Raw genomic sequence first — 11,364 nt, 5'->3', positions numbered from 1 at the left:
ATTTATATAATAACTTGAGACGTATCCTTTTACTATTCGGATTGGAGCTCGGCAATTGAAATGATTTTTGCTACGAATACATGTTGTGGTTTATTATGTTACTTGATCTTGACAGGCAAATACAAATGGATAAGCACGTTTTTTTCAAAAATTGTGTTCTATGATGGTTTGGAGGAGGCCATACTAGCTGTAGCTGGTGACATCAGCTGACTGGACAGACTTTGATTTGCCTCCAGCTCAATCACAGAATCAGATTCATCGATCTTGCCTTATAGGCAATCTCTTTCAACAAAAAGTTTGGAAAGAAATATCAACAAAATTGTAAAATACAACAAAGTTTAAGTTGGAAAAAATATAATAGTTTGATCTTCAAAAAAGAACTCGAAATATCCATGTGTATTCTTTCTAAATAACGTTAAACAAGCCCAAGTTTTTGATAACAATTTAGAAAACTGCGTAATTGTGAAGATTTCCTGGAGGCGTAGCACAAAATTTTACTAAAGGCAGAGATAATATAATACTAGCTTTAGTATTATTAGGAATATCTTACCAGGACTCCACTGTCTACTAATTGGCCGACTAATCTAGACACTGCGTCCATACTCCCTATGCGCTCCACGGCGCCTGAACTCGTTCCGAACGCATAATAAACTCGACTCGTATTCGTACGATTCCCATAAGTGCCATTGAAGCTTTAGTTAAGACTTAAGAGTAACATTTTTGACTCAATACTCAGCCATGTATACATCGATAGGTCTGCGGTTTTTGTCGGACCACTAATTACCTGCCATGTCAGTTAGTCAGACAAATTTTGCTAAATCTGCAATTAACTCAATTTAACTGGTATCTGTCTATGACCCTATTAGCAATAAAGGGCTAACTTGTCATTCTTTAACCCATGTCATTGAAATAATTCGTATCGTAATCGAAAAACTTGTTTTGTCTTAAATAATTAAGACAAATCTCGTCTCGTCTCGTTATGTCTCGTTTCAAATCTGTCTGTCTCGTCCCGGTCCAGAATTTACCGGGACACAAGTTTTAAAGTCCGGGACAGAAGTCTTGTCTCGGTTCATACGTTTATTCCGGGACAAATTTTACCCTCTGTCCCGTTATTTTTTTCCCGGAATTTTCTCGTCTCGTTTCGTCTGTCCCGGTTCATTTCGAGAAAATTATTTCGAGACGCAGGAGTCTAGTTGCGCGTGCTGGGCATGACTCATCGCGACGAAAGTATTATGGCACCTCGCTCTTTTTCGAACAAATAAATTAATACGAACTATATTCGGTGTTTCAAACGACATCGATGACAAAACTTAGTCCATATACTATGTAGACATGTTAATTCTGAACATTTGTAAAAGTACAACTTTCAAGTTTTTCCGTCTGGAGATTCTTGGAGCGATGATCGTTGGAAAACCCTGGCCCCAGCACCGGCATAGGCATTCAAGAGCTTAGTCCAGCGAAGATTTTTGCAGTCATAGAAATTTTCAACTTGGGGTATGAGTACATGAACGTGTTATTTGAGCTGCTCGTGTTCATATGCCTAAGGTTCTAATTTCTAATTCGCCATAATAGATGAATCGAATCGTGGAACTGAAAATTAGGAATTACCGGCAGACGGCAGTCAACACTCGATAGCGAGATTAGCACCAAGCCGCTGCCATCAAAATGTGTACGAACGAGGACGTAGAGCGTTGTAAGTAACTAAGCTATTCTTTTTCTGTGATCATCATTTATGTGCTTCTTTCTTTCGCATAATCAGATATTTTGCCTGAGTTAAATCGAATGGTCGTTATGAATTCGGTTATTTTCGATGAATTATAAAGTATTACAGGATAAATTTCGGAAATTGCCATAAAACATGCAACATGGCAATTTGAATGTTGGAAAGACAGCAAATTCCAACTGCAATTTTGATGGTAGTAATAGTTCTTGTTCACAGCCACTGTAGGCAGAATTTTATAGACCCGTGCAAAACAGTTAACTGAACGGAACTTAGTAGTGACGTATCGTGAAATGACGAGTCGTTAGCATATATATTACACTGGATGTTAGGTACCCGAACATGCAACAGGTAGTAGGAATGCGCGCAGGTCTCGCCTTGAGTTGCATTACTGCGAACAATTCATTATATTTTAGGTATTTCATACCTAGAAACACAGGTATGAAATTATTAGCCACTATATTGAATATGCGCAATGTTGAAATCGTTGAAGTTGAGCCCTGTAGATGCATAAGGCTGTTGTTTGCAAATATTTTGGGAGAACTTTAAGGACTGATTTAAGTGATTATTGCAGGAGAATGCTTAACAGTAAATGTGAATGTTGTGTGATGGCGAATATGAGAGAAGTTTTAATACTGTTTAAGGTAAGAGAATGTTTCACACTGCCGTACGTGGAAAATGATCGGTATCCGCAATTGGTATGTTTGGTACGGGTGAATGGAATAGAATGTTTTGGACATGGATGATGTGGGTTAATATTGAACGGTGTTGAATATTGGAGAATGTTGATCGTTGAGTACTATTGCATACTGAAGAATGTTTGGTTTTGGGTAATGTGTGAGAATGCTGAGTGGTGGTGAATATTGAAGATTGTTTCGTTCGGACAATCTGAAAGGGTCTTGCATTCTTGTAAATATTAGGAAATGTTATGGGTAATATGGAAAGTTGGGTTGAAAGTTGTATTAACTGATATTATTAACTGATTAACTGATTGCGTTGTATTAACTGATTCCCGTTTCAAACTCGCGTTCACTTGCCACTTGCTTCATTGTGACGCCGTGATACATGTCTAGTCTGCTTTTATATCATACAATGTCTTATATGTCTAGTCTATCGCTGCTCGAACAGCGATTCAAATGCCCCCTCCCTTTCCCAATAGAGGGGGGAAGGGAATTTGTTAACGCATTTTTCAGATTTGGCCGTGTCTGCCCCGGACGTTTCAGGTATCAAATACGCGGGACCCGCAGTGGCCCCGCGGTTGTCAAGGAATAGACCGGATCCTAATCAGGTGCATATTTCCCTCGTGCAACCAGAACCTGAAGCGGGCCTAGAGCCGTTAATTTACACCGCTAGGCGAGCTTGGGGCGTCCTTGAGCCGCCAGCGAAATAATAAGGAATACAAATTTTGATTGGGTTAATGTGGACTGTTGCTGATTATCTAATAACAAACGTATAGCTAAATTAAAGAAAGTAAAAACGTAAAGAGTTTGTTGAATTAATTGGCTTCACACGATGACTCTCGTTCAAATACAAATAAATTATGATTTTATTAAAGGAACAACAAAATTTTTGAAAATGTTACCAGCCATTACCAGCTGATTCCAGCCATTGTACGTTTCTATTTTCTCTACAGGGAACGATGAGACTTCCAATGAAATATCCCTAAAAGAAGCCGCAAGTTGAAACTAAAAATTACACGCAGCAATTCAGGCAGCACTAAATAAGTATAGAAATTGACATACGTAAGAGATTGACATATATCAATCGATTATATGATTTGTAGCAGACAAACAAACAGAAGTGAAGTTTAAGAGAAGTGTTGATCTAAGGATCTACTGATTTTCTCTGATTTCCGCTGACAGACGCAACTGTTCAACAAGGCGGGGGCGACAGACTGCGATTCAGTGACATGGACGAGATCATCACCTCGCTGGGTGTGGGTCCAGCAACATACCTGTTATTCGCAGTCGCGTCCTTGGGTGAGAATCTATTCTTCGTTCAGGTATTTATTCTTCGTCAAATTCATAAACTTTAGATTTTCAATTAGGAGGTCGCTATTCGATTCAGTACTAGACTGACGTTAGGCTCCCTGATTGACACAACAGTTAACGATTTTTAACGATATTTTTGCTGATAATCTGGTTGATTGTAATAGCAGTGGATGGAACAATCATTAATCCAGGACAAACCATGACTAACCCACCGGTATGTAAATATCCGAATCGCACAATTAACCCTTTCAAAATGCAATAGGTACTTTATTTAGTTGAGTCTTTTACAGTGAAAATTGAATACCTTGTTGCCCGTCTACAGTAAGTATTTCGCAATGAATATAACAGTGGTTATATAATTTTGAATGAGTATTTACATTGAGATTGATGCACCATTCCCATGCAGATTGCAATTGATCTCCAGCTATAAAATCTTGAATCCTTACCAACATGCAATTTTGCCTACTTACGTACGTACGTTCCACTTTAGTATCATTGACATGATAAACATTCATAAACAGAAGGTAACAAGTCCAATGCAATATAAATATTTGAATGAATAAAAAGTTGGGTGCTGAGTGGATAAGATTACAAAGACGGACAGCGAATTGGGGTTAAAACCCACAATTAGCGGTGAACATTTTAGGTGAAATCGGATAGGCGGCCGAGTGGCTATGAATAACTTATTTAATAAATTTTCACAGCTGCATTTTGTTCACTAATATTTTAAATGAAATTAAAAATAAAATGGTAGGGTAAAGTCAAATTTTTTACTACCGTAAAACTTTACGCGTAAAATTACGAAATGGAAACTAAGTGTCTAGGATAGTTTGTCCAGACATTGAGTATACTGGTGCAGCTGAGTTTACTCTGAACCCGGTACCACTTGGGAGTCGTGGATACTCAAACTTCAATTATATCTGTTTAATTTTATTAAATTCAGTTCAATTTGTTCAGCCGCAACCGCCCAAAAGATGGATGTATAACAAAAATATCTATGTTGTAGTTTGACTGAGTTATTTGGTTCTTGCATGCAATTAAACCCGATTTAAAAAAAATGTTCCGTGATCATGTTTCAACTTCTAATGAAACCACTATAATCTGATTATTATATCGAAGGTCTTTTTCAACCTGATGGCAAATTAAACTATTTACCATAGAAATTCCTTCTATTCATAACATAAATTTCAGATTTTCCGGGCAGTAATTCATTACATTTCATATATTTAACATAAGCTGTTACAAATTTAACGCATTCTCTTTAATGGGCACCATACAGGACCAATGTCGGAGGTGGGCAATCTTCTTGGATCGCAGTTCATCGCTCCGCCAGTTCAGTTTACTTGTCTCGACCTCCATCAATCGGACGTCATTGTAACCAACACGTGAGTCCTTAGCATCGCAAAGGCAGAGGGAAGTTACCATGTCACAATTTAAAGTGTAATCAAATTACACTTAGATGTTCTCAAATTCATGCTGATATGGTGACGATGCGGTATTGAGTGGCCTAATTGAATTATCAGGCAACATTTCGTAAAATTTTGCTTTTCTGTGCATATGGCATCATGAAAAATTAGAAGAAGTTATGCTACCCATATCGAAATTCGAAGACCTGTCAGCCGCTGGCACACGGACGCCCCAAGTTCTTATGGCAGGGTAAATTAGAAGCTCTATGTCCGCTTTAGGTTCCGGTTGCCGTAGCGAAATAAGCGCCGAAATGGAATCTTGTGAAATTACTCGTCGAGCTTGGGGCGATCGTGGTGCGCGCGTATTTGGTACCTGATACGTTCGGGACAGACACGGCCGAATATGAAAAATGCTTTAAAAAAATGCCCCCTCCCTTCCCCCCCTTATGGGGGGAAGGGAGGGGGCATTTCAATCTCTGTAAGTTATATATATATGCAGTCTATATTGCACTACTCGCTCAGTTTTAAGATCAGAGCAGTCTACCAGAGGCTCAATTTCATGCAAAGACGTTTACAGCTAGTACCTTTTATGACATGGCGTGGTTAGAAATGAGATAATCGCAAATAAAAAATTCAATCGATACATCAAAAGGTATCCCTGATTCGAGGTAATGCAAGTCCAGCCAATTTCTCCTATTAAATCCATGTATCCTACTGAATGAACAACGTTGTGTTTAAAATAATCGTTGAATTATTTGCCGTTTCATTTCATGTAACTTTCGTCACATTAAATTTCTATAGAGCAAACAGTTCTGCAACGGTCTCGAATTTCTGCGTTTATTGACGAAAGATCACACAATAGAACGGAGTAGCACATGTTAATCTTAACAAAATCTAGATACGGCACTAACTTGATTGCAGCTTTCAGTTGTTCACAGTTCATAGCAAGTGAGGATCTTTCTGCATCCATCGTCGGCTGCTGCAATGGCAGTTGGTATTGACTTTCACATGTAGTTCTTTACAAGCATCTAAGTTATCAACTGCACTCTATATTCCTGGAGAGACAATCAAATAAATAGCGGAATAAACGATAGTTATGGAATTCCTCAAATCAAATATGTTGCTCACAGAGAGGCTCCTTGTAAAGTAAATAGTTCATAAGCTATCATCTGCTTGAGCAATAAGCTCAAGCATGCAGACATATGCCCAAAGCTGAACAGTTCTTTGGTTGAAGAAACCATTCGTCTAGCAAAAAATTTTACCGGGGTCTGAAAATAGTCAAAATACGGCTTGCAAGTGCTGAAAAATGAAGAATAGAAGCATTTCTAAATTCTAACGTCTAATACCAATTCAATATTGCTCGATGGAAATTTTCTAAATTTATCTTCGTATAATTTGTAGTTCTTCAGAAATAACCAAATTCATCCTTATACTTGAATGTAACTCCATAATGCAGCCTGATGATACAACGAAATAGAGTAGATAGAACGGAAGAAAAGCAACTAACTTACTTTCGAATAATCGGTATATGCTCTGCAACCTGTTCCATCTTGTTCAGCTGGCCCGCCGCCCACTGCCCAGTAGTGTCGAGTGTTGTCAGTTGGTTAAGTAGGCTAGCATCCTAGGTAATGGTGAGCTTTTGAGTTCCGACTACACTTAATCCAGTTGACGCGTTGATTTATAGAAATTAAAACCTTAAGCATATGAACAGGAGCAGCTTAAATAACATGCTCGTGTCGACATGCCCGAAGTTGAAAATTTCTACAGCAGCCAAAATCTGGAACACACAAATGCGTGGTCATGATGAATGTCGCCTGCCGACGAGAACTTGAGAAGTACCTATTGCAACAAACTGATCAAATAACAACTGATTTAGAGCATATTCCGCATGAAATCTTATCTTATTGTCGAAAAAAGAACTTGCATTGAATGATTGCTGCGTTTTGAAAGAAGTGATGGTGAAAGATACACCATACAACTACATCTTATCAATAAAATACTCGTGGGAAAAACTTTACAAATTTTCCTTCATAATTTAAATTTTCCAGTCAAATACGTCATAATTTAAGGAAATTGTTTAAAGCTCTCTGAAAGCATCAAATTGTTTAAAGCCCTCTGAATGAGACAAAACTATAATAGTACCTTTTCGATAAGCAATGAGCACTCTTCACTACGTACTGAACGATTCAAGGTTCGATCTAAACTGGCGCCTTCCTATTGCTGCGACGGTTAATGCTCTGTCCGGATGGGGGGTGCGGGAGGAAGACCCCCATGCACATACCCGCATACCCCCGTATGGCGGGAACTTCGATTGTTCGTGCGTTTACCATTGTTCAGCCTCTGACCAGCCCCATCATGCGGTAGCGTCATCAGCGTTTCACCAGGGGCATCATGACGAAGCTTGACCAGCTGCTCTTTTTAATCATATTACGCAGATTTGGCCTACTGGGCAATTGACCTCCAAAAGAGGCTGGTAAATAGAAGCAAAACACCCTACGTGGCCGACTTGCTCCTGATTTACCCCTAAGCCGAATATAGTTCCTCTAAAACGACCTTAATCGGCACGAAAATTTTGACAGGGCTTCGATCTGGGATCGCTAGTTATTAGGATACGTCATTCTTTGTTTACAGGAATTAAAAAAAGTAAAGTTGTTTGTTTAGTAAAATTAAAAAAAATCCTCCAACAATTCATTGAATTTTGCGTTAGTTGTCTTTTCGAATACGGAGCCCTGAAGGGTCAAATAGCCCTTATACAATAAAAGTATTCTTGGAATAAAACGGGAACTAACTCGTTTATTAAACATTTGTTTAGATCGGTACACGATATTTGTAGTATGAACGTGTTAATTGAGATGATCACTCTACGCCTAATTTGATCTCGTAGCAATACAAAATGTTGAAATGCACTTGATGAGAAACTAGCCCGCGGTATTTGAGATCATCGAGTTCTAGTATATAACGCATGCTAACTACATAAATGAAATTAATAGGTCCTGCCTGCGAGCTCATGTTAAATGTAAACTTTGTATGAGCACCTAACAAATTCTCTCACATTAATTCACATGCCTAAGTCATGCACTTCACTCTACCCAAGGCATCCAATGGAGGCCGCTCCGCAGGACAGATACGCATATTCGGTCAACAATCACGTTACGTAAATCATTTTATTTCTGTAAAGGTCATTATATCTAATTGGTTTAAATTAGCTGGCAATTCGAAGATGCGAAGCATGAATTTTCAATTATTACAGTCCAACTTCAAAATAAAGTATAACTTGAGTGAGTGAGTTATACGTATTATCTTATGTCGTTCACACCAGAATAAATTTCTAATTGAGCGAGCAAAATAATCTTATTTATTATTTATTCCTAATTTCAGTTCGGAGTGCGTCGTGGCGTCGGCGGGAGGAGAGTCAAACGAAACACGGAGCTGCACACTCTATAAATTTTCGCATGAAATTTATCACTTCACCCTGACAGAAGAGGCAAGTAATTTCATGGCCTTCAGTGGAATATCAGAAATTAAACATTATAAATAGTTATAGAGTCGTTGAAGATGAGTGTGAACTGCAAAGTAATTGAATTTTCAAATTCTAACCTATAGGTACACTTCATTATTGGAGCCATTCTGATTGATCAATTGATCAAATTAAGGGGATCGGCTACCCTCCGGAAAAACTTCTACAGTTATTATCCGATTATCATGAAACTTCACATACATACGTAAAAGGTAAAAAGAAAAACATTTTGCTCATATGTATTTTTCGAAAAAAATTGATAGAAAACGTGAAATTCATAGAAAACGGCTAAAAAGGGGTACTTCAGAAAATCTATCTCCTCCCACAAATATCATCCTACAACATCGAGACACGTATCATTCGATTCGTAAAGACCATATCTATCGACTCTAACATCACTTTTTTCATTTTCCACCTAGTTTTTTTATGACGTTTTTTCCCATTTTTTACATTTTTCACCCCTCCCCCCCCATTCTTCCCCATATAAAAAACGAACCAGACAAAAATTAAAAAAAGTGATGTTAGAGTCGATAGGTCTTGCCGCTGTAATTTTCTTAGGTCTATTTAGTTAAGGAACTCCACCCCCCGCCCCCAATTAAAGCCCGGCCGTCTGCGTCAATATTGCCGTACATGGATCGCAGTAGTATCGTTGGAAAGCTCAGAATGTCAGCTTTAAGATGAGACTAAGCATGTAACTGAAGCACAACTACAGTAGAAACTATATTCAAAGATTTCAGCTGCTAATTACTTTATTTCTAATTACTTAAAGAACTCTCTCACCCGCTTCCCTTTAAAGAGACGTCATGAACGTAAATATTGGCGTACAGCGATGGCAGTGGTACCATTGGAAAGAGCAGAATTCCAGCTTTCAGATGAGCCCAAAAACCGAAAAACGCCAAAATTGAAAATTTTAGGGTAGCTGATCCCCTTAAATTGCATAAATAAGATGACATTTAATATGTCTCATATAACAACATTGTAAACAATAGACATTTTTGGATGGATGTCACGAGTCCATGTCTCAAAAAGCAGTTTAATAGGAACTTGAAGAATGAATAAAATTCTATGATATTATTTTAATCCCTATTGTAACATGTAACGCCTCACTACAGTTTGAGTTGGTGTGTTCGAAAGCCTACGTCCGAGAGATCTTTCAAATGCTGTTCACAATTGGCAGCATGGTGGGCTGTCCTGTCGGGGGGCTGCTGGCCGACAAGTGAGGGAATAGAATGTTCTGCCTCCTAAGGTCAGGGTATTGTATCGCTTGTAAAGAAAACTCTGCTGCAATTAAAACATTAAATCATTCGTGATTCATCGGTAACAGTCAGTAAATGGTATTATGAGACTGCATTAATTAGACTGAAGATACATTGCAGTTTAGGCCGGTGGAGATTTGGCAAATTTGTGACTAGCCTTGATTAGACTGATTAGTTCCAGCCAAGAAGTTATTGGCTTTTTGTACGTCTTGAATGCCTAAGAGATTATTACTTTATGAATAGAAACCCGCTCTTTAACTTATTATGATGGTGGTCCTTCTGTTGAAAATATTCATGCAATCAATTCACGCAATTCTAAATTTAATAATTGATCAATGTGGTGCTTCATAGAGCCCATAGTTCTTATTTGGTTTTTAATAAGAAACAGGGATAATAGAACGCCAAAAATGGGAAGGCATACACGGCGATCGCAAACACTTAACGGACAGTAGTCAAATTCTGAATCCAAGACTGATTCCTTTAATGAGAAAGTTACACTTCTATACACACCTCATCTTAATGCAGAATAATTTAGGTATTGTTAAAAAATAAACAAATCTAATAAACAATATCATAGTCATTTCATTTTGCTCGTGCCATTCCATGCAGTCACCACTCAATTTATCGCTGGCATTTCAATTCGTCGTGACAGTTATTTTTGTCGGTAGTTGGAGGGATTCATTATTTCGCAGGCACTACACTATGACATTCTCCTAGAGTTAGATTAAGAATCAAATGAAGCCAGACTAATCCTTATGTTACAGAAATAGATATTACAGCTAAAATTTCAGATTTCCTTTAATTGACGTGGAATGCTATTAACAATCACACAAGAAGTTGTCATCTCATTATGTACGTGTTTCGCCAGGCTCGGTCGACAACCCACCGTGTGGTACGGCTCGGCACTGGTGACATTTTTCACCACACTCCTAGTCACTATACCGAACTTGGCAAGCATCCTCGTCTGCCGATTCTTCATCGGTTTCTTCACAATGTTTATAATTTCGCCTGTATACATCATAGGTGAGTTACTGCGCTCATCATGTAGAGAGGGCTGTCAATGCCCTTAACCTCCAATGGGATGTACTACTTTACAACAGCTAAATTGTAACGTTGATGTTTAGCATGCTTCAAGAAAATGTTCAAACTGTCTTAATGTTCGGAGCTCTGCGTCACTTCTCTAGGAGAGTTCCGAACTAGGGGTGACCGAATGATTAATATTACTAAAATTCAAGCAGCGAGTTGTGGGTTCAGAGCCCGCAACTGGTTGTGAACAATTCTGGTCGAAATCAGCAAGGTGACCGGGTGGTGAGGAATCGACGAAAGGTCAACATGCTCTAAGAAATGCTGATACCACTAGATCATATATTATTAATTACTTGAGTTATGTTGTATAAAATGTTTACTGACCGTTATTGCGATGTAATTGTTCTTCTCTCAATCCGGATTGCTATGCAGGTTTAGAATACTGCCC

The 11,364-nt window shown here is 38.4% G+C and overlaps 1 protein-coding gene across 1 annotated transcript; it reads left to right on the top strand.

The window, feature by feature from the left end:
- The first annotated feature begins 1,684 nt into the window (after nt 1–1,684).
- On the top strand, nt 1,685–8,655 carry LOC125178586. The gene is made up of 4 exons (XM_047882726.1): nt 1,685–1,693; nt 3,583–3,699; nt 4,991–5,096; nt 8,496–8,655. The coding sequence occupies exons 2-4, from the start codon at nt 3,630–3,632 to the stop codon at nt 8,653–8,655; spliced, it is 336 nt and encodes a 111-aa protein (XP_047738682.1). The 5' UTR covers nt 1,685–1,693; nt 3,583–3,629.
- Nucleotides 8,656–11,364: the final 2,709 nt, after the last annotated feature.

Source organism: Hyalella azteca, unplaced genomic scaffold (assembly GCF_000764305.2).
Source record: "Hyalella azteca isolate HAZT.00-mixed unplaced genomic scaffold, Hazt_2.0.2 contig11130, whole genome shotgun sequence".
NCBI classification, from domain to species: Eukaryota; Metazoa; Arthropoda; class Malacostraca; order Amphipoda; family Hyalellidae; genus Hyalella; species Hyalella azteca.
The sequence above is the reverse complement of the archived record's forward strand: the minus strand, read 5'-3'. Positions and strand labels throughout refer to the sequence as shown.

Excerpts from the sequence above, each read along its gene's own strand:
- LOC125178586 (XM_047882726.1), top strand. The coding sequence starts at position 3,630 with ATGGACGAGATCATCACCTCGCTGGGTGTGGGTCCAGCAACATACCTG. Across the intron at positions 3,700-4,990 it reads ATTCGCAGTCGCGTCCTTGG|GACCAATGTCGGAGGTGGGC; the intron begins GTGAGAATCTAT and ends GGCACCATACAG. Across the intron at positions 5,097-8,495 it reads GACGTCATTGTAACCAACAC|TTCGGAGTGCGTCGTGGCGT; the intron begins GTGAGTCCTTAG and ends TCCTAATTTCAG.